Raw genomic sequence first — 26,418 nt, 5'->3', positions numbered from 1 at the left:
GTGAGTGCTGCAGCAGATGATTTTGAGGGCATTTACACTCAAGCTGTGGCTTCAAATAGTGATTTTATTTATTTATTTTTTAAGTACCTTAAAATTATTAAATACAAGCAGCTTTGTTTAAATTGCCCTGTCAAATTCTATTACTATAAAATTTTCTTCAGAATTTTTATATCCCTACTAGCTTGTCTGTGGTAGCCGTTAGAAATGTGTTAACAACAAGAAAGATAAATGTCAGGTGAGTGCAGGCCCCCCCCCGCCCCCCGCCACCAGCCCCAGGGGTGGAACTGCCCTGCCTGGTAAGAGTGTAGAGTAGCAAGGATCAGGGAGGAGAGGTGGTGGATTTAGTAACAGCTTGCTGCTTTGGTCCCAATGCAGGGTTTGTCTCATCTAAGTTTAAAACTGCCCTACATAGGTACTTGCTGAAATAATTAAGTTTTTTTGTTATTTGTTGTCTGTTACACGATACATAAAAAAAAGTATCATTTGGATAGCTAGTGGTTGATAGTATATAGGCTTATAGGAAAGAAAAAAGAATCAGTCTGTTTCTCTAGTGCATCTTTTTAGGATAAGCTTTTAAACATACTACCTGTGTTTACTGCTTTTGGCAAACTTGGGATCTTTCATTTTAGCAGTAGTACGCTGGGAGTCATAATACGTGGTGTTGCCAAATAACTCTCCTGCACCACTTACGAGACTTCTACAGGCTCTGAAGCAGTGTTGCATTGCTCTGAGTTTTTGCTCTCAAGCTCTTTCTACTGATCAGAGTGAATTCTAGAAACAGAATTGCTCTTTTGAACTTGATACTCTTTTCCCATAACCAAAACTGTGACCTGCCTGTATGGGATTTGTGATTTTCTCCCCCTGCCCCAGAATGTAAAAGCTTTGCTCCCCATAGGTGTGTCAGCTGACTTGAAGGGTGAAGAGCTGATGGGCTATGGGCCCTTAATGACCTGCAGCAGGTGAGAACTTTTAGGTCCAAGCAATTAGTCAATGGTCAACTAGTCTGCACTAGCTGCAGCTGCCAAAAAGAGGAGCCAATAGCTGGGTTTCCTGGAGGCAGTTTTTAAACTGGTTCCAGCAGAGACCAGCTGTTAAGAGATTACTAATGTTTCCATATAGGGCGTAGTGGAAGGCCTGGAAATTCACTCAACAGAGACATAAAAACAGCATAATGCTTAGGCATGTGCTAGAATTTATCCTTAGTCAGTGAAGAACCTATGAAAAATTTTTTACTTTTTGTTGTTAGTCCTCTATAGTCTGATGGCCAGGATGTTTCTGGTAGATGGCTAAATTTTCAACAGTTACCCAGCTTACAGTGGGGAATCACAGCTCTACCCAGACTTTTCTTTCAGCAACTCTCTTTCTGTAGTATAGTACATGAACTATAAAAGCAAAGCACAATAAATAAATAACAAGGAATCACACATTTTAAGGTGCAGATAGCATGCTTTATTTCAAATTAACAATTCTATCTCAAGGAGGCTCAACAGCTAACAAGATTTATACTACATTAGGAGAACTAAAGCAAATTGAAGTGCAGGGTGGTATTTGATGTTGTAACAACAGTTTGTTTTCAAACTGTGGTTCACTGCTTAGTTGCCTGGAAGTGACTACTAGGTATCTAATACTACCACACAAACTCAATCACTGCACCCTACGAACCTCCGAGAGTTGGTACTGCTGCTGCACTTGAGTACCTCAATAGCTTTGTTGATTAAGGGGATGGCCAGGTGATGTTACTTTTTAAAGCTATTCAGGCAGTCAGTGTGTCAGAAACAGTACCCAAACAGTGGGTGAACAAAGTGTTGGCCGCTTGCACTTTGTCCAAAAATTGTCAGTCAGGCATGGAAAGTATGACATAATCAGATAAAACGTAAAACATTAAAGCAATGCTTACAGGAGGGTAATTGCAAACATCACTAATGCCTTACATTTCTGATTCAACATAAATAGTTGTGCACGTAAGAAATACAATGCACAGTATCATCTCTTAGGTGTAGGTAATCTTCAACAGGGAGCCTCTCTACCTGTTGAGGCATTCTTAGACATCAACAATGAGTTGAGGCACAAAAATTAGTTAAATGTTGAGCAGGGTAGTCGTTTGCTAGGAAACTTTCTCCTACCAACTGTTAATTCCAAAAGTTACATTTCAAAATGTCATAAAATAAATGGTACAAAACTTCATAACCGTTAACTTCGGCTATATACAGTATGTACATGTCAGTGAAAAAAGTGTTTAAAATTCTTAGGTCAATAATGACTATAAGTCATAATGTATATCTTTGGACTTTGTCTCATTCAGGTAGGTACAAAAATATTTTTTTTTTATTATTATTTACAGATCAGATATTTCAGTCCATATATTAATCACTTGTAAAAAGACAAGTGTAAATAATACAGATCAAGCTCTCTAAATTGATCGAATATTAATATTCACAGTGGCAGAATCAGTACCAAATTCATTTCCTAAATTCAGGGTATAAAGTCCACCGTCGTTCTTCTGGACATCCATGATGATCAAGGTGGTTAGATCTTCGCTGGTTTCAATGTGGAATCTGCCTTGCTGGTCCTGACTGGTAATTTTTCTTCCTCTGCAGTACCATGTTATTTCAGGAGCAGGTTCACCCGAAAAGGCACAAGATACTGTGAGAACTTTTCCTTCATCAATACTGATATCAGATGGGAGAGCTTCAATTTTGGGTGGTATTCCTTTACAAAACAGGAGAAGAAATATCAAGTTAGTCTGTTTCCACTAAGCCCTTTTGACATGCAGCAGGTTTACTCTAGGGACTACTTCAGGAGATTCAAAGCACTAACTCTACCAATAATTGTATTGCTCACCTCTCAGACCTGATTTAAGCATCTTACTAGTTGAACTTTCCAGTTGAGCCACACTAGATTTCCCCATAATACTGCTGGAGCTCATCTCTACAAAGGATTCTTTCATGGAGGACATGCTTTTGGCAGACATGCTCGCAAATTTCATTTCAGTCATGCTGCTACTGCTGAAACTGCTGAATGAAGCCTCTTGTTTAGAAGAAGCCATTTGAAAGGACTGAGAAGAAAAACTTTCGTGCATGCTTGCGTCGCCACTTGTCTTCAATACTACCTCTTTTGGAGGTTCTTCAATTAGAGCTGGGAGCATCGCAAACATAGAAGAAAAACCAATAACATTGCATTAACTAAAGAAGTCATGCAGTCTATATGGTTAATTTCACAGAAATGAAGAGCGCATTGTTTGCTTTCAATGGAAAACTGCAGTGGAGAATAAAATTTCATTTGATTCAAGATGTCCAAGTTACAAACGCTAATTTGTAAATGAAACAAGTAGGAAGCAGAACTGTTACTAGTATGTATGAGCTTGAAGGAAAAACATACTTAAGAAGAAATAGGTCATCACACAGCATTTCCTATTAAAGCTATTATTAGAATTTGACATTGAGAAATTGTGTGTTCAGTTCATATTTGTAGAAGTTGTGAAACATTTTCAAGTTCTTACAGGTATGGTATTGTGAGTTCTATACTTCACTGCACTGTTCTGTAACTATCAAAGAAAGCAGAAGAGATCGGTCACTGCAGCTTTCCTTTAAGCACAAACACATTCATCCAAGCAAACTATAGTAACCTGTTGGTGCTAGGAACGGAGATGTCCTTGTACAGCCAGTAAAATCCTAAACCTGGTTTAGTTATGGATAAGTTACCCTAACAGTTTTTAAATGCAGAATTACTTTATCAAAACAGATTCTGGTTAGCAATTGAGAAAAGAGTACTTGCCAGACCAAGGTCTTAGTAACAGGGTCATCCTAGAAGGAATGTTCACAGCTTTCTGTTAACACTCATCTATGGATGTAACGGAGCATCTGTGTGCTCCTCTGTGGGAAGATTTCTAATGCTGTTTTAGTTTTGCAGATATATAAATATATAAAATAAATAGAAACTTGTTAAACTACCTGTATCAACTTTACCGGAGTTTTATTTATCAAAAATCGTTTTAGTGGATGCACCACAGCAAAAAGTCCTGATTAGTCTGAACACAAGACCCAGAGAACAAACTTACGGAGTACAGTCAAAGATGCTGTAGCAGAGCACTGCCCATGGTAATTTTTAGCTTTGACTGTGTATTTTCCAGTGTCACTTACTGCAGCATTTTGAATCTGAAGAGAATATATATTTTTAGAGCGAGTTACTCTGATGTGTGATGAAACAGCAATCTGAGGAGGGAAAAAAATGTTTCATTAAGATCAGATTTATGAAGAAATCTAAATTTTCAAGTAAATACCTGAAGCAAATACTTACAGGTTGATTATTCTTAAACCACTCAATTTCAGGAGAAGGATCCCCAGAAACTTCACAGGTGAACAATACATCTTGTCCTTCATTGACATTTTGGGACTTAGGTTGCATGATAAATGCTGGTTCATTTGAGCGCTCTTTAGAAAAGGTAAGAACATACTGGCATTTAATAATGCCCTCGTCAGTTTTACCTTCACAGGTGAGTATACCTTCATCTTTATTGCTAGCCTTCTTGATAGTTAGTGTGTGATCACTTCCAGAAACACCGTATCTGTAATCATCTGAATTTCTTAGCTCCATTCCATTCAGCACCCATTTTACTTCAGAGGCACCAGGAATGCTGGCTTTCAAAGTCACTTTTTGTCCTTCAGACACTGTCATTTGAGTTGAAGAAGCTCTAACTTCTGCTTTCAATTGTTTGACATCTTCAGTAACAATTGACTTTTTAATGACTTCTTGAACTGCTGCTTTTCCTTCAGTTGCCACTGATGATTTCTTCTGGGTAGAAACTGTAAGTACTTCATCTTCTTTCTGAACTGATTTACGAGTTTCAGATGATACCCCTCTTATCTGGGAATGGATATTTTTAAATACTTGTCCAGTAAACTGGAAGTTAGTTTTTGAAATGCCTCCTTCCCCAGTAATTTCACAGGTGTATTCTCCTTTATCAGATTCCATGAGGTCATGAATTTTGAGCTCATAGGTGCCATCTGCTGCGTAATGAAACTTGAAATGATGGTCTTCTTTCAGTTTTTTGCCATCCTTATACCAAGCCACTTCTCTGACACTTAAAACACTGCTTTCAACTGCACAGGATAACTTTACCTTATCTCCAAGAGTTTCTGCTTTCAGCTGCTGTTTTATCTTTGGAGGAGAAGCAGTTGGTAATTGTACTTTCTCTGTTGGTACTGTTTTGTCTGCAGGCGGTGACTTTGCTTTTGGGGGGCTACTGATGGTTTCAGGAGATTTCACTCGTTTTGGAGACTTAACTGGTTCTGGAGACTTTACACGGGGCTCAGGAGATTTGATTCTTGGAGGTGATGTAATTGTTTTTTCAGGAACTTTTGCTCTTTGAACGGTCAAAGTAAAGTGTGCTTCCTGTCTTCCTTCTGAGTTTTCCACCACAACAGTATAACTCCCTTCATCTGACATCTGGACCAAGGAAATCTCAAAAGTAGACTTGTACTGTGTGCGTGTTACTTGGAAGCGCCTTGAAGAAACAATAGGTTGACCTGCACGGAACCATGTTATTGTTGGTGCTGGTTCACCATCAACATCACAGGAAAATCTTGCAGTCTCCCCTTCAGAAACTGTGATCGATCGTGGTTTTGTAAGGATTGTTGCTGGCAGAGTGCTTTTAAATGCTTTATGTACAGTCCTTTCTTCCAATGATTTTTCTTCTGCTGCAGTGATTTTTTCTTCAGAAGAAGCATAGTGTTCATATGATAAAAGTGATTCTCTTGTTGCTGATATCTCTGATTTGACCTCTCTTACTGAAGAACTTGCTTCTGTAGCAGATGCTTTCTTGAATGAGGAGACTGCATATGCCTCTGTTTTTGTCAGGTCAGGTAAAATTGATCTTGGTACTTCTTCATCTCTCCGCTGGGAAGAGTATGTAGTGTAGTCTCCTCCAGTAACATCTAATGTTGCATAATCAGAACATTCTCCTTTGTAGTTTGTGCATACAGCCCGGTATGTTCCACTATCGTCAATATGGCAGTCAAGAATCTCCAGAGTTAATACCCCACTGGTATTAGTGAAATGTATCTTGCTGCTCTCTTGCAGCTCGATACCGTTGTGGTACCACTTCACTTCAGCAGTTGGTTTTGACTGGACATTCAGAATGAACCGGGTATTATGGCCACACGGCACCCGATGTGAGCGCATTCTCAGGGTGATGCGGGGAGCATGGTCAAGTGTGAAAGGCTGTTGAGTTAGAACTTCATATTTCCTTTCCATAGTTTTCTGAGTTTTCAAAGCAGATTTCATGGACTCATATCGAGAAAATATATCAAATCTTGCCATCCTCTCAAACCGAGAGAGTGATCTTTCACTAGAAACTGGGCTAGGTGAGCGAGGTCGAGTTCTCTCTGGTGTTGGGGATCTTCTCTCACTTTCTTCAGGAGGCCGTGAGCGGGGTCTAATTAATTCAGATACAGGGCGCATCAACTCAATGTAAGTTGGAGAGAGAGATCTTCTTCTTCTTAGTAATCTAGAGGGAGGTGAAAATTCCCTGTGAACATGTTGCACCATTTCTATTTCTTCTTCTTCTTCTGATGTGATCTCAGTTATTTCTCTTTCCCTCCTTCTCCTAAGTCTACTCTTTTCCTCTTCTGCCATATATTCCAGCTCACTCTTGTACTCAGAGAGCCGTTGAGCAGTGCCAACTGGACGGAGCAATTCTTCATCCTCTCTTTCATCCATTATTCTTTGTTTTTGTTTTGGTGGTCTGTAGGCAGCCCTGTCATGCCGCTGACGAAGCTCTGCATAGCTTGCACTGGTTTCAGCTTTAATTGGAATGTGGTAGCTTGAATACCTCATCTCTCTTTTTCTTTCTTCCTCTGAACTGACCTGTGCTCCCGCAGTAGAATACCGAAGTGCAGACAATTCAAAGCGTGGGGGGCTCCTACTTGGTGGGGAAGCAGAAAAGCCTAACTCAAGCTCTTCTTCAAGGCGCAGTCTTTCCTCTTCAGTTCTCTTCATGGCTAAATAGTCATCAATAGGCAGGAGTAATTCCTCATCAGACAAGTCACCAAGTGATCGCCTCCTTGGTCTATAGTAAAATTCATAATCTGGAGATGGGGTACGCCTACGTGCTGGTCTCACAGTTTCAAGATCATCTTGTGTTAGCTTTGGTATGCGCCACTTAGGTTTATACTGATCAGAAATGCGTGGCAGTGGCATCACGTAGAACTGCTCCCACCTGGAAAGACGTATGCGTTTCTGGCGTTTCTGAACAGTTCTCTCAAGTTTTCCTGGCATTTCATACTGGTCTCTCAGCCTCTTGTACCACTTCATATCTGACAGAGGCACAAAGTGTTTTATGTTCTGATCTTCTTCAATAGTAGTGCGCACATGTTTGCGAGGCTCTGGGACCTCGTATGGCATACGAAGTCTTCTTTCTTCCTTCTTCTCTTCTTTCTTAATTTCATATTCACCTTTGACAGTCTTAGTGCTGACAGCTGGTTTGTATAAGATAGCAGCTTCTCTGAGAGCCTCTTGTGCCGTTTGTGTCAATGGAACAGGTTCAACCCCAGAAAGGATTTCTGCCATTCTTAAGGTTTTGTCAATTTGCCTCTGTACATGCTTCTCCCGCTCTTCTTCAGTCTTGTACTCACGTTTGACATATTTCAAGCGTTCAACTTTTAGATAAGCCTGACAGCTTGTAGATCCAGCACTGTTTGTAGCAGTAACTCTGTAATAACCGCTGTCTTCTGGTAAAGTATCTCTGATATGTAAAGCATAGTAATCTAAACCTTCATGAATTATATCAAAGTTAGGGCCAAAGGACAGAGGTTGACCATCTTTCTCCCATGTCAGTGTTGGTTTTGGTACACCAGATACCCTGATCTCAAAACTGACATTTTGGCCTTCTTGACATTCAGCATTTGCCAGCAGTCTTTTAAACATCGGCCTTAGTGTAGCGTCTGCTGGAGGTGGATGTGGAATCACAGTCAGCTTAGCTTTGCAGCTGTCTTCCCCATATTTATTGCGTGCCACAATACTATATTCAGCATCATCCTCTTCAGTGACTTTATTGATGACAAGTTGGTAAAGACCCTTGTCTGATTCAAAAGTATACTTCTTATCATCATCACCAGGTTTGATTTTCTGGCCTGATTTGAACCATGTTACACGAGGTTCTGGGTGGACTGTTATAGTTACACCAAACCTGACATTTTCTCCAATGTATGCGGTGCGATTATACAAAGGCAGAGTAAATTCTGGTGGACGCTCTAGTAGTCTCATTGTATCAACCCGGCGTTTCACTTTCCTAATAGTTCTACATCTGTAGTGCTCAGAAATTTCTCTCACACCTTTAACAAAAAGTTCTGCATAAGAGCTGTCTTCACCATAGTCATTTACAACCTTGCATCTGTAGGTCCCGTCATCTGATTTAGACACATCTTTGACATACATGGTTGCCACACCTTCTTCGTATTTGATTTCATATTTCTCATTGCTTTCTAATTGCCTCATACCAAAGTACCAGGTGACTTGTGTGGACTGATCATAGTTTTCAATCCTACATACATATTTGGCATGCCCTCCTTCTTCTGTAACAGTATGGTTTATCTGCCCAGCAATAGGACCAATGTCTATTGGCGCAACTTTAACTTTAGCCACTGTTACACCTTTCTGAGATCTAATTGCACCTCCACAGGAAATGCGGGCTACTGACACAACTGTGTTCCACTCCTTCTTTACTAGAGTTTGGTAGTAACGCCGGTGTCTTAAGGTCTTGATGGCTTTAGTGCTGGTCTTTTCTATTTGCTGTTTTAGCCACACGTGGTTAAGTGCTTCAGCAGCTGTCATCCGAGCTTTTCTTTCCTTTACTAGTAGGCGATCAATGAAGTCCATGGCCTCAATGCTTATATCTTTGAATGATTCATCATCAAAGCTGTATTCAGCATTTAGAATATTTTCAATAACCTGTTGGTTTGTTTCAGCAATGAAAGGATTAATGCCACTGAGAAGTATATATGTTAGAGCACCAACTGACCACATGTCAGTCGCTGTGCTGACCAAATCATGATGATGCACTTCAGGTGCATAATATTCAGGAGAAGTGAACTGAAGTCTAAAGCTGTCTCCAGGCTTCAATTGTCTGGCTTGACCAAATTCAACAATTTTAACTACTGAGCTTCTTCTTGTGAAGTAAATAATATTGTCTGGTCTGATATCAAAATGTCCAATGCTGTGGCGATGTAAAAATTCTAGTGCATCACAGACCTGCCGTATATAACTCACTATTTCTCTTTCATTCAGTTCAAATGAAGCAGTGCTGATTCTTTCAAAGATGTCAACTCCAGAAATAAATTCAAAGATCATAACCAATTCCTCCAGGCTCTCAAATGATTCATGAAGATATAGGATATTTCGGTGCCTAGCAATGTTTAGAATGGAAATTTCCTTCTTTACCAAAACTTGGTCAGCACCTTTTACTTTGACAAACTTAGCCAGGTAAGTCTTTTTTGAAACTGCCTCAACACAGCGGTGTGAAATGCCAAACTGCCCACGTCCAAGCTCTTCTGCAATCATGTACTTGTCATAGAGTTCCTTTGTAGAATAGTGAGCCGCTTTAACTGTGGTGACTTCTCTGGTCTCATCAACTTCTTCATCATAGTTCATTATTCTGGTCTTATCTTCCTTTGTTATAATTGGTTCAGTAGGTTCAGAGGGCTGGCTTTGGCCAAACTTGTTTTCTGCAATTACACGGAACTGGTAAGTGGTCTTGCCAAACAGGTTCACCACTGTGTATCGTGTATCACGAGCTTGTGCAACACGAATCCATCTCTCTGCTGTTGTAGCACGTTTCTCAATAATGTAGTTTATGATTCTGCTTCCTCCATCTGTAGCTGGTTCATTCCAGGTTAAGTTAACTGAATCCCTTGAAATGTCAGTTACCTTTAGACCTCTTGGTGGGTCAGGCACATCAGCCACATCTAATTCAACTGTTTTTTGATCAATTCCAAATCTGTTTTTGGCACAAACAATGTAAAACCCTGCATCTTTTCTGTCAACACCGTTTGGGAAAACAAGAGATGTGAATGATCGTGTAACAATGACTTGGTAATGTCCATTAGTGTCAATGAGATCTTGTCCCTTCTGCCATGTGATCACGGGGTGTGGCTTGCCACTGAACGGAATCTTGATGCTCACTACTTCTCCTCGGAGGGCATGAACAGCTCCCATGCCTTCCAGGTTCTTGGGCAAGTGAATCTTTGCAGGAACTGGAAAGGAAAGAGGAAGGAAAAAACAACACTTGAGCAAAAACACCTGAAAAGAGCACCAATAATTTAAATATTCAAAACTTAAAAAATAATTTATCTTGGGAATCAAGATCCTTCATTACCTTCAACATCTAAAGAGGCAGTGCCAGACACAGATCCTCCTTGGTTGGTAGCTCTAACTTGATATACTGTGGCATCATCATCCGTTACATTTGTTATGACCAGCTGATGATATCCACCCTTGAATTCCTGTATTTTGATCTTTTCACCATCTGGCATGATTTCCTTGCCCTGCCTGTACCACTTGACAATTGGTTTAGGATGACCAGTGACTTTGCAGACAAAGGTGGCATTAGCTTGAAATTTCACATTCAGATTTCTTAGTTCTTCTTTGAAATGTGGTGCTTGAATCGGTACATCAGATTTTGGAATGACTGGTTGTGATACCTCACTCCACTCGCTTTCACCACCTAGATTTTCACATTTTACACGGAACTCATACTCAAGACCTTCAATAAGATCTTTCACAGAATAGACAGTTTCACGAATTTCGTCTGTTGTGACGGAAATCCACTTGTTTTGTTTTTTCTCACGCTTCTCGAGATAGTAAGTTCTAATCTTTGCCCCTCCATCACTTGCAGGTGGCTTCCATGAGACAACACAAGAATCCTTTGTGACAGCACTTGCTACTGGCTGACCAGGTTGTCCTGGTTTTTCTATAAAGAATAAAATAATTCAAAGATTAAGTGAGCTTGCCTTAGTAATTATAGGGACATACACAACTGGATATTTTGGTGTTCACTTACCAAATGGAGGCTTCATAACAACAACTGATGAGACCTCCAGTGCTTCACTAATGCCATATGTATTCTGAGCAGAAACACGGAAATAATAGCCTGCATTTTCAGTTAGGTTAACAATTCTACAGGTTGTGCCTGAAATGCTTGAAGAAACAAGTTGCCATTCAGTTCCTTCCTTGGCTTCACGTTTCTCTATGATGTAGTTTGTTATCATAGCACCTCCATCATCCTCTGGTGGTTTCCAGCTAATCACCACAGAGTTCTTCAGTATAGACTCTATAATGATAGGTCCTATTGGTTTATCTGGCTTATCTGTAAAAGAAAAAAGCAGCATATTTTTAGTTCTTTTGCCAGTTAATATTTCATAAAATATTCCACAAAAATAATGAACATAAAATTACCTTGTATTTCCACATTAAGTACGGTGTCAACTGTTCCAAATGTGTTACTGAGTTGCACTTTGTACTTCCCAGCATGAGTCTTGTGTTGAACATTCTTAATAGCAAGATGAGTATAATGTTCTGTGTTCTCAATAGTAACTGTTTCTGATCCTCTCAGAGGTTTGTTGCCATGGAACCAAGTTATTGCTGGTACTGGTCGGCCAATATACACAACGTGAAGGCGGAGGGTGCCACCTGCACCCGCATAGTATTTCTCCTTCAATGGAAAGCCTGGGTGGAACTGAGGAGGAGCCTGCAATAATAGCTTGCCACTAGTTTCAATTTCTCCGACATCATTGGTAGCCATACAAGTGTAGAGACCTTCATCCTCTTGTTCGTCTGTTATTACTGTTAGCGTATGGTTGCGTCCATCAGATGACATTTTATATTTTCGGCTTTGCAGCAGCTCTTTGCCAAAGCGATACCATTTAATATCAGGAAGAGGTCTCCCAACAATCTGGCATGTCAGTTGAGCTGCTTCACCCAGTTTAGTTGTAACATCCTGCATTTCTTTTCTTATGGCAGGTGCTTCTCCAGCTAGAAGAAAGAAAATTAAAAAAATAATGAAGATGAAATGTTCCTCATTAAAAAATAATGAAGAATAAATGTTCCTCTATTACTATGGTGCTGGAATTTAACCTTTATTTAAAATTGTGCCTCTTATATTTGAATGACTGGGCTGTGCTTTAAGACAGTCATGTTGGCAATTAACATGTAAAGCAAACAGCATATTAAGTGCAGCACCATGGTTTATGAAACACAAGATCATGGCAATATCACAGTAAATATTACTTTTTTTTTTTTTTTTTCTTACATGTTAGTTTAGTTTTCACGGCCATAGCAGTCCTTCGAGGTCTACTGAGTCCAGTCTGGTTTTCTGCAAAAACACGGAATTCATATTCTGTGGCCTCTAGTAAACCTCCTACTGTAAACTGTCTGTCCTTGATCCGTTCTTTATTGCATTTTTTCCAGGTGCTTTCTCCGGACTGTCGATACTCAACCCAATAGCCAAGGATTTCTTTGCCACCATCACTTTCAGGTCGTTCCCATTCTAATGTAATGCTGTCTTTAAATATAGAAGTGATCTCAATTTCTCCAGGTTGGCTTGGTTTGTCTGAAAATTGCAGAATATACAGAAGTTAAATTCCTCTTTGAATGTCACTAAATTGCTGTACACAAGCAATTAATTGTTAATGCAAACATTTTCTTACCAAAAGGATCCTTGCAAACTACTGGTTCAGAAGCAGGACTTGCTTCACTTTCACCAATATCATTTTGAGCAATGACACGGAACTGATATTCTGCATCTGGAACAAGTCCTGTGACCGTGTACATTGTAGTGGTGATCTGTGTTTTATTATGCCGGACCCATTTTTCTGTAGATGTCTCTTTACGTTCAATGTAGTAGCCGGTTACACGAGAACCACCGTCATCTTTAGGTCTGGACCAGGACAAGTTAACAGAACTCTTTGTGACATCAAGTACTTCAGGTGGGTTGTTTGGAGGCTCTGGAGGATCTGTTAATAACGATAACAACATAAGTAATAGAAATAATAATGACAGCATTAAAAAAATTGCATAGTCTATGGCACTTTTAGAACCATACTGTAGTAAGTAAACAGTAGTAAAAAAATATTTAAAAAATATAAAATGGGGACTTACTTAGAGGTGTCTTTGGTATGGCTGGTTCTTCAGATTTGAGAGATTTGCTAATACCAAAATGGTTTTCTGCAGAAACACGGAAGTGATACTCCACATTTTCTTTCAGCCCTTTCACTACTAATGATGTCCCTTTTACTCTAGAGTCAACAGTGTACCAGGCAGTCTTTGGTACTTCTCGTCTCTCAACAATATAACCTAGTATATCTGCACCACCATCATCTGTAGGAGGTCTCCAGCTTACTCTGACAGAACGAGCTTGTATATCATCATACTCAAGTGGCCCTTCTGGTGGATTTGGTATGCCAATCACTCTGACTTTAATATACACAGCTTTTTTGCCACACTTATTTTCAAGTGCCAGATCATAGGTGCCGGAATCTTCTCTTTCTGCATCTTTGATCACAAGTTCTGTGTGAGTGTCAGAAGTTGCAATCATGGCCCTCTTGCTGATGTCATGTCCTTCTTTCGTCCATTTGCATATTGGGATGGGCTTACCCTTAATGGGTATTGTAAGCCTGATAACTCCACCTTGTCTCACCATGAGACCTTCCTGGTATTTTTCATCAAGTTCATAGTCAGGATATTCTGAAAGAAAATTAACATGTCATGCTATGTCTGTTTTACAGACAATATGCCTCCTTTAGGCAAATAGGTCTTTAGGACAGCTTTCAATGGGAGTTAAGACAAGTGTCTTACCAAGCATTTCTGTTATTTTGACTGTTCCTGGCACTTCAGCAGGTTCTCCTGGCCCACCAGCATTACAGGCTAGCACACGGAATCTGTACTCTGCACCTTGAGGGAGATGTGTCAAGGTATATTCACGAATCTTGGTTGGAGTAGTATTGCATTTGGTCCATTCAAATTGATCAACCTTCTGCATCTCAATTAAGTAGCCAGTAACTTTAGAACCACCTTCATCTTCTGGTGGACTCCAAGCCAGGGAGACAGATGTTCTTGTAGTATCAGTGACTCTTGGATTCTGAGGTTTACCGGGAGGAGCTGGAAGAGAAGACCAGATGGGGGGGTGGGGAAGGGGGAGGCTCAGTGGGAACTTTTTTATGAACATTTAAAAGACATAACAAATGCTAACTTCTAGCATATGATCTGTATTAAGTCATAATAGGATTTATATAGGGCAACTTGGAATGAAAGATTTTCACTAATATTTTCCTTGGTTTCCTCCAGTCAGAATCTCCCCTGACATTCATTTTCATAGCCAGATAAATTTCCAAATTACAAAAAAGAGTGACTTCTAGTAGGATCATTTCCATTCTGCTATCATGTGCTTAATCTATATAGGAAATTACTTACCAATTGGATCTCTTGCAATGGCAGTCTTGGAAGGACGGCTGGGTTTCCCAGCACCTCTGGCATTGATTGCTGTAACCCGGTGTTCATATTCTAATCCTTCAACCAACCCAGTGGAACGGTAACGAGTCATAGTAACTGGAACTTTATTTACACGGATCCATCTATCTGCTCTAACTTCTTTGCGTTCCACAATATAACCAGTAATCTGTGAATCACCATCATCTTCTGGAGGATACCAAGTTAATGTCATGCCATCTCGAGAGACATCAAACACTTCTGGAGTGCCAGGAGGGCCAGGAATACCTGTAAAAAGAAAAAACAGAATTAGTGAAGAAAGCACCAGATGGTTCTACACAGAAATATGCAACATACTATATAGGACAAGGTAACATCAATGTCCTATCAAATTCTTTTTATCAGCAGATATCAAAGTAGTTTAGAAACTAGATCAGTGAAATAATCCTGCTTTTATAATGGGGTAAAGCAATTTTTCAAGGTCAACTGTAGACCTGAGCATAAAATCCAATTTTACTGTCCAGGTTCTGTGCAGTGCATCTATAATACCTGCACAGGTTTGTGGATGGCATTGTTCCCTGGAAGTATAACAAGACTACTGTGCATGATAATGTATATTATTTGAACAAAAGAGGTAGTTGCATCTAGAAAATTGTATTTTTGTGTGGCTACATAAGCCCATGTACATGTATTTTTTTATATTTTTAAAGGTAGACTTACGAATTCTACTCTTGCATTCTATAATTTCAGACTGCAGATAAGATCCAATTCCAAAGCGGTTTGTAGCAGCCACACGGAATACATATTCTGCACCTTCAACAAGCCTGGTAAACTTGTATGTTGTCCTGGTTACTGACTCCGAGACTGGAAGCCATCCAGGACGGTGAGCATCACGCTGTTCTACCACATAGCCACTAAGTGTAGCTCCACCATCCAGCTCAGGTGGCTCCCAGGAGATGGTAACATAATTTGAATCAATTTCATCAATTCGGATAGGTCCAACAGGTGGTCCAGGTTTGTCTATGAAAAAATAAATAAATTTAAAGGCCAAAAAATAATGTTGAGAAAAGGAATCATATCACTGGTGACAAAGTTCAGACAGTTAAAGATCGTGGACAATTACTTGCATAGGTTCTTACCAAGGATTATAACTTTTATTGTATCAGTAACTGTTCCAGTTGTGTTCTTCAGTTCAAGTGTATACTCGCCAGTGTCATGTATGGTGGTCTCACGCACAGTTAATTTAGCCATTTTGGCAACGGTCTCCATTTTGATGCGTTCTGATTCTTTTAGTTTAGAACCAGCCAAGAACCAAGATGCAGCTGGAGGTGGCCGTCCTTCAATTGGAATAGCTAACTCAATGGGCTTGCCAGCAGGTACATGAATTGTTTTCTGAGGTATTCCAGCAAGGTCAATTGTTGGCAGAACTAAGAAAAGAAAAACATTAATATTTTTGGTAACCATTTTATAAATAACACGTTCATTTGGTGTCAGCTGTTATTTTTAACAGTAGATACCTACCTTTTTGGTCCTGTACTGTCACTGCTGTGACAATCTCTCGTGGTTCTGACACACCCTTCTGATTCTGTGCTCTGACCCTGAACAAGTACTGCTCACCTTCATTGAGAGAGATAATTGTATGTTCATAAATAGTAGGCTTCACTGTCACTACCTTCAACCATCTTTCTGTTCCAGCTTTGCTGGCCTCAATAACATAGCCAGTCAGTCTGCTTCCACCATCATGTGGTGGTTTCTCCCATGCAAGAGTGACAGTTGACTTAGTGGTATCAATCACTTCAAGTTTTTGTGGTACCATAGGTACATCAGATACTAGCATTGCGTCAGATGTCTCACAAGCTTCACCAATGCCATAAATATTTTCTGGCAGTACTCTGAAATAATACAAAGCTCCTTCTAGAAGTCCAGTAACTCTATAAAATGTCTTGCTGCATTTGGTAGTGACAGTCTTGTAAGCTCTCATGGAAGCTTCACGTTTCTCAATTATATAATTGCTGACTGGGGCTCCACCATCAATGGTTGGAATATCCCAAGTAAGTGTCACAGAATCTTTTGATACTTCCTTAATTCTCACTGCAGCTGGTGGACCAGGTGTATCTAAAACAACAACAACAACAAATTATTTTTTTCTTCCAGATCCCTTCCTCTTCTGGTCAATGATTCAGTTCTGAATAAAAAAAGAGGAAAAACAACATTTGGATTTGATTTATAAACTAGCACAGCTTTTAAAAACTACTTATTTTCCTCTGGGTTGAATTGTTTCTTTGAGTTCCCAAACATTCTTATGTTATTTAAACTAAAAAATTCCTTTGGAAATAACTTAGTTTCTTACTCCCAAGCAACATGCACTATGAGTGGTGTAATACCCATACATAACTGTAGCAGTACTTACCATACACTTTTACAGAAATAGTCGCTGATTTTTTTCCTGATTGATTTTCAGCCTCAATGACGTATTTTCCAGCATCATACCGATTAACTTTATCCACAATAAGTAGAGTGTAACTGTCGGTAGTATCAATAATAGCTCGACTTACAAGGTCAACACCCTGCTTGCTCCATGTGATTACAGGAGCAGGTCTGCCAGACACAGAGACCATTAGGCGCAGGGAACCACCAGCTCTCACTGTTACTGTTCTCTTCAGATCATCGGCAAGCTCAAGCTCAGGTATTTCTGATGAAGGGGTGTAAGAAACAGAATGAATTAATCTTTTAGTAGTTTTGAAGGAAAACATAATTATTCCTTAAAATACACACTGAGTTTTCAAATTACCTATTCTTTCCACAGGTTCTATTTCTGCTGATGATTCACTAAATTCACTCATACCATTCACGTTTGTAGCAGCAACTCTGAATTGGTATTTCTGGTTTGTTTTAAGGCCAGTTACAGTGAACTCAGCATTCCTCAGAGTGGGAGTTGTATGTGGTCGGTACCACTGTTCAGTACCTTCTTCTTTCATTTCAAGCACATAGCCTAAGATGTCAGCACCACCATCATATGTGGGCTTTGACCATGCTAAACTTATGCTGTGCATGGTAGTATCCACAACTCTTGGAGCTGAAGGTGGTGCAGGAGTATCTTTGAAAAAGAAGAAAATGTATTTCATATTGGTGCAGGGAACATTTCACAGTTTATATATTTTATGTTAAAATATATTTTTATATATTTTATATTAAATATATTTATAAAAATATATTTTAAATGTGGCAACTTACATGATGGCTCTTTGCATAACATGTATTGTGAAGCTTCACTAGGCTCACTGTTTCCAGCAGCATTCACTGCAGTGACTCGGAACTGGTACTGGCTGCCTTCCATAAGACCAGTGACTTTCAGTCTGGTATCATAAATTGTGTAATCTCTGTTCACTCGTGTCCAGCGCAGACTTTTCCTTTCACGTTTGTCTACAAGATAGTCCTTAATCTCACTGCCACCATCTGATTCTGGTTTTGTCCACTGAATAATGACGTGTTCCTTGCCAACACTCACTTCTTCAGGAGCACCAGGCTGCGTTGGGATAGCTGTTTTTTTTTTTTAAATGTGGGAAAAAAAAAAGTTTTACCATTTTTTTTTAATCTATGAGAAACATTCCACACATTCTGACACAGGATGGAAGGTATTAACACTCACTGAAAGCATTCCTGGCAATGACAGGTTCTGTTTCAAGTGGAACACCTGGCCCATATTTGTTGACAGCTCTGACACGGAAGATGTACTCATTATTTTTAATAAGTTTTGTTACCACACATGATAACGTCTGGCATTCAGCCTCAACAATAACCCAGTGAAGTCTGCTGGTTTCACGCCTTTCGACGATGTAGTGAGTGATTTGTGCACCTCCATCTTCCTCAGGAATATTCCATGCCAGAGTACATTTCTCTTCTGTTACTCTGCTAACTGTGATTTTGCCTGAGCATGGACCTGGTGAATCTGAGTAGAGGTGAAAATAGGTATTGTTATTAGCAGCTAAGAAAAACTTCTCACTTATTTAAAATAATGCCTTTTTTTTTTTTTTTTTTTTAGTATATTATATAAGAATATTAATCATGGAATACATACCAAGCACTTTGACAAGAACAGAAATTTGTTTTGTCCCACTGGCATTTTTAACTGTTAGAGTATATTTTCCACTATCGCTTCTGTCACAGAACTTGATAATTGCAATGGCTCGTTTGCTGGTGTATTGCAGAGAGATCTTTTCACATAGGTCCAGTTCCCTGTCGCCTTTGGACCAGAAGACTTTTGGTTCTGGTTTCCCACCAACAGCTGCATCGAGAACAAGATCAGATCCAGCCCTAATGGTCACAACTTCTCCGTGCAATCTAGCATCGAGTTCAGCCTTTGGTGGTGCTGTCATAAAGAAAAAAAAAGATTAAAAACAAATTACATGACAGTATTAAAAATGGAATGTTATATTTTATTTGTTCCAAATGAGTATTTCTTACAGTATTCATCTTTGCAAATGACAGCACCAGTTGATTCAGATCCTTTGCTAATCACACCAGCAGCATTCTTTGCTAGTACACGGAATTCATATGCTTCATCTTCACTAAGAGCTGTCACAGTAAAAAAGTTTTCCGAGACAATGGTATAATTGCATTTCAGCCAGCGTCCATCACCAGATTCATTATATGGTTTACGCTCTATAATATATCCAATAATTTTACTTCCACCATCGTAAAGTGGTGCTGACCAGCTCAGGGAAACGGTAGATCTGGTGACATCTGTTACTTCCGGTCTTCCTGGTGGATCTGGAGAAATAAAACAAAAAATGAGAAATGTAATTCTCTTTTAACTTAATTAACAAAACAACTATTGAAAGTAATACTTACCAACTGGATTTTGAGCCACTACAGGTCTGGAAGCTTCACTAGCTTTGCTAACACCTGCAGCATTTAGAGCATACGTTCTGAATTGATATTCTAGGCCTTCCACCAATCCTGTGACTTTGTAGTTGCATTCACAGCACGGCACTTTGTTTTCCTTCACCCAAAGAATAGTGTTGCGCTCCTTCTTTTCAACCCAGTATCCAATGACTCTGCTGCCACCATCATGATAGGGTTCCTCCCAGCGAATTGCCATGGCAGTTGCAGACACAGAATAGACTTCTGGCCTTGAGGGTGGGCTTGGTGGGACTAAACACAAATGGGAGGTGAGGAGAATGTTAGTTGTTACAAATAGTTACAGTAGTCCGACGAAAACAACAGATTTAAAAGTTTCACTTACCAAATGGATGCTCAGCTACCACAGTTTTTGATTCAAGGGGTTTGCTGACACCAAATCTGTTTTCTGAGCTTACTCTAAAACTGTACTCCTGGTATTTTGTAAGATGAGTAACTTTGATCTGTGTACGTTTTACACTGGAATTTACCAGTTGCCACGCTGTTGTTCCAGATTCACGTTTCTCTACAATGTAGTTTGTAATGTCACTGCCACCATCATCTTCAGGTTCTTTCCAGGTCAGCACACAGGATTCAGCAGAGACAGACGATATTTCAATTGGGCCAGTGACTGGACCTGGCCTTCCTATGACTACCACTGTGACAGTAAATGTTTTCACACCAGCAGTGTTTTCAAGTGTGAGGTAGTATTTCCCAGAGTCACCTCTCATACTGTCCTTTACAGTAAGTGTTGTTCTGTCTTTTGTTGTCTTGATGGTCACTCTCTCAGTTTCCTTCAGCCTCATCTCCTCAAGTTTCCATGTCACTTTTGGAGCTGGGCGGCCACTAATCGGTATATCAATAGTAAAGGTGCCTCCAGCCTTGCATGTTATGAGCTGTCTGCTTATTTCACTGAGATCTGCTGTTGGTTCAATCTGTGGCTCCTTAATAATAACAGAAGAGAAAGCTTCTCTTGGCTCACTGTAGCCAGCATCATTCTTTGCCTTGACCCGGAACTCATATTCAGTGTTCTCCACCAGGCCTTCAACAGTGAAAGTAAGTTGTTTTGTTTGACCAGCTTCAATCCAGTAGTCAGATCCTTTTTGTTTCATTTCAAGAAGGTACCCAGTAACACGACTACCACCATCATGGTCAGGTTTAAGCCAAGCTAATACTACAGAAGATTTAGTTGTATCAACAATATCTAGTCTCTTAGGTGGAGCAGGTTCTTCAGTGGCTATAATTGGTTCCGTCAGTTCACAGGGTTCACCTACACCATATTCATTTTCTGCTGACACTCGGTAGTAATATGGGACACCTTCTGCCAGATCAGTGACCTTAAAGATTTGTCGAGTGCATTTTGAACTCACCACTTGCCAGCTACGACGGCTTGCTTCCCGTTTTTCCACAATGTAGTGATGGATACGTGAACCTCCATCCAAAACAGGAGCATCCCACATTAAAGTAATAGATCCTCGAGTCACATCCTTAAATGTAATAGGACCAGGTGGACCAGGAGTGTCCAAAACTTTGACAGTGAATGTAATTGACTTACTTCCACTGTTGTTTTCCACAGTAAAGACATACTTGCCAGCATCATTTCTATTGCATTCCTCCACAGTCAATGTGCTGAATGAATCAGTTGTTTGAATGTCAGCACGCAAGCTAAGATTTGCATCTGCTTTGGACCACACAGCAGTAGGAATAGGTTTTCCAGAGAAGGCAATAAACAGACGAATGCTTGCACCTGCTCGTACAATATGAGTCTGCTTGAAGTTTGCATCGATATCAATTTCAGGTGCAGAAAGCCTGTCCACGGTTTGGACTGAAGCAGGAACTTCACAGCTTTCTCCTTTTCCAGCACCATTGACAGCACTAACTCTGAATTTATAGTGTTCTCCTGCCTCCAAATCAACAACAGTATATTTAGTAGCAAGAACGGTCTCTGCATTGACTTTCTGCCATGCTTCTAGGTCAGCTTTGCACATCTCAATAATGTACCCAATTATTTCCATACCTCCATCAAAAACTGGCTTGGTCCACTCTAAGCTTACACTAGTCTTTGATGTATCTGTCACCTTTACAACATTAGGAGCACTTGGTGGGCTCACGGGTTCTCTACATTTAATCAACTTTGAAGCATCACTTGGAGGTCCAACTCCTGCAGCATTTTCAGCCATGACACGAAATTCATACTCGTTGCCTTCAATAAGGCCAGTTACTCTGTATCTGTTCTCAGCAATGGGCCTCTTACTGGATACTTTAACCCAGCGCATGCTCTTCTTTTCTCTCCTTTCTAGAATATACTCATTTATCTCACTTCCGCCATCTGAACTTGGTCTTTCCCATGTGAGTGTGATACTGTCTCCTGTTACATTCGTGGGCTCTGGAGTTCCTGGGGCATCAGGAAGAGCTAAAATAAAAATAAAAAGAAAAACATCGTTAGAAATACAAAATGTTAACTCAACAGTTACTTCTACAGAATGAGACGGAAACTTACTGTAAGGTATTTGTGCTGTAACTGGATCAGACTCCAGTGGTCTGCCAACTCCAAATTTGTTTACTGCAGAGACACGGAACTGGTACTCATTGCCCTTTATTAATTTAAGTGCAGTGTAGCTGCAAGCTTCACACTTGTCTTCAACTAAAGCCCAAGCAATCCTGCTGGTTTCACGTTTTTCAATTATGTAGTGGGAAATAGAAGCACAACCATCATTAGCTGGGGGCTCCCACCATAATGTCACTTTTTCTCCAGTAATGTTTGTGAATCGTATTGGTCCACCAACTTTTCCTGGTGTGTCTGCAAAATTAAAGGTTCAGAATTAAAATTTGCTGGCACTTAGATTAAAATTCTATTAAAAAAATACAGGCTGAAAGTGTTTGGTGCAGTACCTTGTATTCTGAATGTAATATCTTCTCGTTTAGTGCCTGATGCATTTTTGGCTTCTACTGTGTACACTCCACGATGATCCCGGGTCGCATCTCTAATGAAGATTGTGCTATATCCAATAGCTGTAGTTATTTCTATACTCATTGTTTTTTCAATCTCCTTACCATCTTTAAACCATGTCACCTTAGGTACTGGACGTCCTTTGATTAAAGCTTTAAGTCTAATGCTCTCTCCAGCTTTAACAGTAAGGCCTTCGAAGTGCTCAGGGCCAAATTCAATTGTTGGAGCAACTAAAAAAGGAAAATATAAATTAATTCTCATATAGCTAAGTAATTTTTCCTGATACTATTTTATAGTAATTATAAACAATTGTTGTATAAGAATTATGAACTGTAAACTTATTTATCCTGTTAGCAATCAGTGCAATGTATTACCATAGGTGAAATAAATTAATGTTTGTTGTTACAGCATGTCAAGCTGAGTCAAATTTTCATTTCTAAATTACTCAGTGCATCAGATTATTACAGTCTATTATTCCTTTCCAACTTTTCTGTTGCTTCTTATCCAACACATGTAGAGTGCCATGACTTTCAGCAAAAGTATCTGGAAACTGATTTCCCTGGACAGGTTTAAATTACTCTGAATACCTTCCTGAAGGTCACAATCATCAGTAACTTTGGAAAGGAAAACCAGAGGGCTGCCATCCAGAATAACTATGGCTGCCAAGTCTGAGAGTACATTATAAGAACTGTTAAAGTTGCCACAGAGTAACAAAACCATAACTACATCAAAAACATATTGTAGGATGATATTTCATTTTCAAATAAATCCCAGCAAAATTCTATTTATAAGACAAAAGAAGTCTATTAGTACATTGAATAAAAAATTACTGCTTTACTCTAATACAGCAATTGATTACCTATGTCTACCAGATTTAGGTTATAATTTAGCTCCTCCCACCTTGGACTCAAACAGAAATGATTCTGAGTTGGCTGGAAGGGCAGTCATGTATTCCTCCCACTTTGGCCTCCCATCTTCCGGAAGCTCTAGTTGGCTTCAGTACCCAAATACAATTATATTAAGAAATCTTACCATTTTCATCTCTGGTCATGATATAGCCTGAAGACTGTGAAGGTGGGCTAATTGTGCCAACAGCATTTCTTGCAAGAACTCTGAATTCATATCGGTCACCTGGACTGAGTCCTGTAACTGTATATTGGCATTCACTGACATCAGTAAAGTTGCATCGGAGCCAACGGTCTTCACTTCCTTGGCGCTTCTCAATACTGTAGGCCACAATCTTACTGCCTCCATCACGCAGTGGGGGGGTCCATTTAAGAGTGACTGTTTCCCTGGTGACATCAATGTAATCAGGAGTACCAGGCGGGTCTGGAAAAAAAAATAAAAAATATTTATTTCTATTACTGTTCACCATAGTCTACAACACCAGAATTTTCTTAGGTGAAGTGTGACTGGTCATTCACTCACCTACTGGAGAAACTGCCAAAGTAAACTTGCTCGGCTCACTAGCTCGGCTTAGACCAGCAGTGTTTTCTGCATACACTTGGAACTGGTAATCCAGGCCCTCAAGCAGTCCAGTAATTCTGTATTCTCTGTTAGATATTAATGCAACATTAACCTTCTGCCACAAAATACTGTTTCTTTCCTTCTTTTCAACATGGTATCCAATAATCTCCGAGCCGCCATCATAAACAGGAGCATCCCAAGCTATGGTCATTCCATCAGCAGTTACATTGTATACAACAGGTTTGCCTGGGGCACCTGGTGGTCTAAATTGATGCTTTGCCACAACGTCTGCTGAGACAAGAGGTGGGCTTACTCCGTATCTGTTTTCCGCACGAACTCTAAACTGATATTCAGTGTCTTTAACAAGGTTTGGTACTTTGAAAATTGTTCTAGCAGCACTCGAGCACACCAGCTTCCAGTTCATTTGTGAAGTTTCTCTTTTCTCAATACTGTAGCCAGTAATTTCTCCTCCACCGTCATCTTCAGGAGCTTCCCATGACAAAACTACACTATCTGCTTTGATTTCATCTAGTCTTAAAGGTCCTTTTGGCTTAGATGGAGGACCAAGAGTGATGACAGTGATTGCAAATGTTTTTCTGCAGATGACATTATCAAGAATCAAAGTATATTTGCCACCATGTTCCTTTTTCACATTCTTGATACTTAAGCTTATCTTGTTTTCAGTTTTCTTGAAACGAAGCTGTTCAGTTTCTTTAAGAGGGAGGTTGTCCTTGAGCCAGCTCATTGATGGCTTAGGTTTACCTTTATAGGGCAATTCAATATGCAGGTTATGTCCAATTCTTACAGCAATTTGACCTCCAGGAATGTCAGAAAGGTCAGCTTCAGGTGTTATTGTATGTTCTTTCACTGTAATGGGTCCAACCATAACACTATCACTCATGCCCTTTTCATTTTTTGCAAAAACTCTGAATTCCATGACAGAAAGTTCTTTAAGTTTTTCAACTTCAAATTCACAGCTCTTGCTTGTGCCTGCATATGTCCATTCTTTTTCTTCCTGCTGCTTCTTTTCAATAACATAGTCTGATATAATGCTACCACCATCATAGTCAGGTTTGCTCCACTGCAGTTTAACAGATGTCTTTGTAGAATCTTTCATAGCTAGGTCTTTTATAGGTCCAGGTATGTCTGCAGCTTTCACCGGTTCAGACGTCTCACAAGGTTCACCCAGTCCAATTTCATTTTCAGCAAGAACACGGAAGAAGAATGCAGTCTTTTCTGACAGGTTAGTTAGCTTAAAAGTGGTATGAGAACACTTTGTCGTTACAGTTGACCAGGCCCTCTTTGTAGCATCTCTTTTTTCCACAACATAATTTGTTATTTCAGAACCACCATTAATGAGAGGTGGCTCCCATACTAGTGTAACTGTTCCACGAGAAACATGCTTAAGCTGTAGCTTCTGGCAGGCAGATGGCGTGTCAAGTACTTTTACATTCACAAATGATGATTTTGGTTCTCCAACTCCATTTTCAATTGTAAGAACATATTTTCCTGTATCATTTCGGGTAACTTGAGGAATAGTAAGTAATGTAGATGATTCTGTATTCTGGATGATATATCTTTCATCAGTCCCAAGATTCTTGTCACCCTTTCTCCATGTGACAGTTGGAGGAGGTCTTCCTTTGAATGGAATTGTTATTTGCACATCTTCACCTGCTTTAGCAACAATAGAGGTCCGGAGGGCAACATCCAGATCGATTTCTGGTGCCACTGTGGAAATAAATAAAAATGAATAATGCATATTTGGAATGTAAAATAAAAAGTGCTTTGAAAAATCAAAACACGGGAAAGTGGTAAGTCACTGAAAGGTACAGTACCAAGAATATCTTTAGCTTGAACAGGTTCTGTCATTTCAATAGGCTCTCCTTGTCCAGCAGAATTTATAGCAGACACACGGAAATAGTAATTAACACTTGGCTGAAGGTGGGATACAACATACTCAGTTGTTCTCACTTCTCCTTTAGTGCTGACTACAGTCCATTCTTGCTCTTCACCCTCCCTTTTCTCAACCACATAGCTTGTAACTGGACTTCCTCCATCATAAGCAGGCTTAATCCAGCCAAGGGTGACAGATGTCTTCGTTGTATCCACAACCTTCAACTTTGTTGGTGAGCCTGGTTTATCTGTAAGTTATGGTTAAAAAAAATAAATCAATCAAAAGACATACTTACATTTAATCATAAAAAGGAAAAAAATCTGTCTCAGTTATATTTATGCAAGCCACCCTAATTGTTCGCTGTCCACTGATCTCTAACCAATTAGACATATTGTGATTGTCTCTTACCAACAGGATCTGCGGCTTTGTAGAAGTCAGAAGCTTCGGAGAATGGACCTTGTCCAGCTGCATTGACAGCACAAACTCTGAAATGATATTCGCTATTTTCAGTCAAACCTGTTACTTTCTGTCTGGTGTCACGAATGGTTTCTTTAGTAACCTTGAACCAACTAAGACTTTTCTTGTCACGTTTCTCAAGAAAATATCCTGATATTTCATTGCCTCCATCAACAGTGGGCCTATTCCAGACAACAGTCATAGAACTTTTGGTTATCATTGTGACTTCTGGTACACTAGGTGGTCCAGGCGCAACTGAAATAAAAATACATATATG

General features: G+C 39.7%; 1 protein-coding gene and 1 long non-coding RNA gene across 2 annotated transcripts in view; one reads left to right on the top strand and one right to left on the bottom strand.

Annotated features, from left to right (window-relative positions):
- The first annotated feature begins 313 nt into the window (after nt 1-313).
- Nucleotides 314-2,711, top strand: LOC308198032. The gene is made up of 2 exons (XR_013953546.1): nt 314-432; nt 2,477-2,711. It is a non-coding gene; the product is annotated as an uncharacterized lncRNA (long non-coding RNA).
- Nucleotides 1,427-26,418, bottom strand: part of TTN (titin) — a 244,079-nt gene continuing 219,087 nt past the window's right edge. The window contains exons 295-323 of the mRNA XM_080599478.1: nt 26,094-26,396; nt 25,627-25,932; nt 23,753-25,519; nt 23,357-23,653; nt 22,267-22,554; nt 21,875-22,174; nt 19,721-21,787; nt 19,327-19,629; nt 18,940-19,245; nt 18,554-18,844; nt 18,125-18,424; nt 17,710-18,015; nt 17,267-17,572; nt 16,886-17,167; nt 15,997-16,590; nt 15,615-15,902; nt 15,196-15,495; nt 14,461-14,763; nt 13,846-14,148; nt 13,150-13,734; nt 12,699-13,004; nt 12,302-12,601; nt 11,449-12,024; nt 11,054-11,359; nt 10,370-10,963; nt 4,297-10,247; nt 4,058-4,211; nt 2,842-3,135; nt 1,427-2,709 (exon numbers count right to left, since the gene is read on the bottom strand). Of these exons, the coding sequence (XP_080455604.1) occupies nt 2,411-2,709; nt 2,842-3,135; nt 4,058-4,211; nt 4,297-10,247; nt 10,370-10,963; nt 11,054-11,359; nt 11,449-12,024; nt 12,302-12,601; nt 12,699-13,004; nt 13,150-13,734; nt 13,846-14,148; nt 14,461-14,763; nt 15,196-15,495; nt 15,615-15,902; nt 15,997-16,590; nt 16,886-17,167; nt 17,267-17,572; nt 17,710-18,015; nt 18,125-18,424; nt 18,554-18,844; nt 18,940-19,245; nt 19,327-19,629; nt 19,721-21,787; nt 21,875-22,174; nt 22,267-22,554; nt 23,357-23,653; nt 23,753-25,519; nt 25,627-25,932; nt 26,094-26,396 (18,575 nt within the window). The 3' untranslated portion in view covers nt 1,427-2,410. The remainder of the gene's footprint in view (nt 2,710-2,841; nt 3,136-4,057; nt 4,212-4,296; nt 10,248-10,369; nt 10,964-11,053; nt 11,360-11,448; nt 12,025-12,301; nt 12,602-12,698; nt 13,005-13,149; nt 13,735-13,845; nt 14,149-14,460; nt 14,764-15,195; nt 15,496-15,614; nt 15,903-15,996; nt 16,591-16,885; nt 17,168-17,266; nt 17,573-17,709; nt 18,016-18,124; nt 18,425-18,553; nt 18,845-18,939; nt 19,246-19,326; nt 19,630-19,720; nt 21,788-21,874; nt 22,175-22,266; nt 22,555-23,356; nt 23,654-23,752; nt 25,520-25,626; nt 25,933-26,093; nt 26,397-26,418) is intronic.

The sequence above is a fragment of the Anser brachyrhynchus genome (assembly GCF_964034855.1).
Source record: "Anser brachyrhynchus genome assembly, chromosome: 7".
Classification (NCBI taxonomy): domain Eukaryota; kingdom Metazoa; phylum Chordata; class Aves; order Anseriformes; family Anatidae; genus Anser; species Anser brachyrhynchus.
This window is presented reverse-complemented; position numbering and strand designations above follow the sequence as displayed.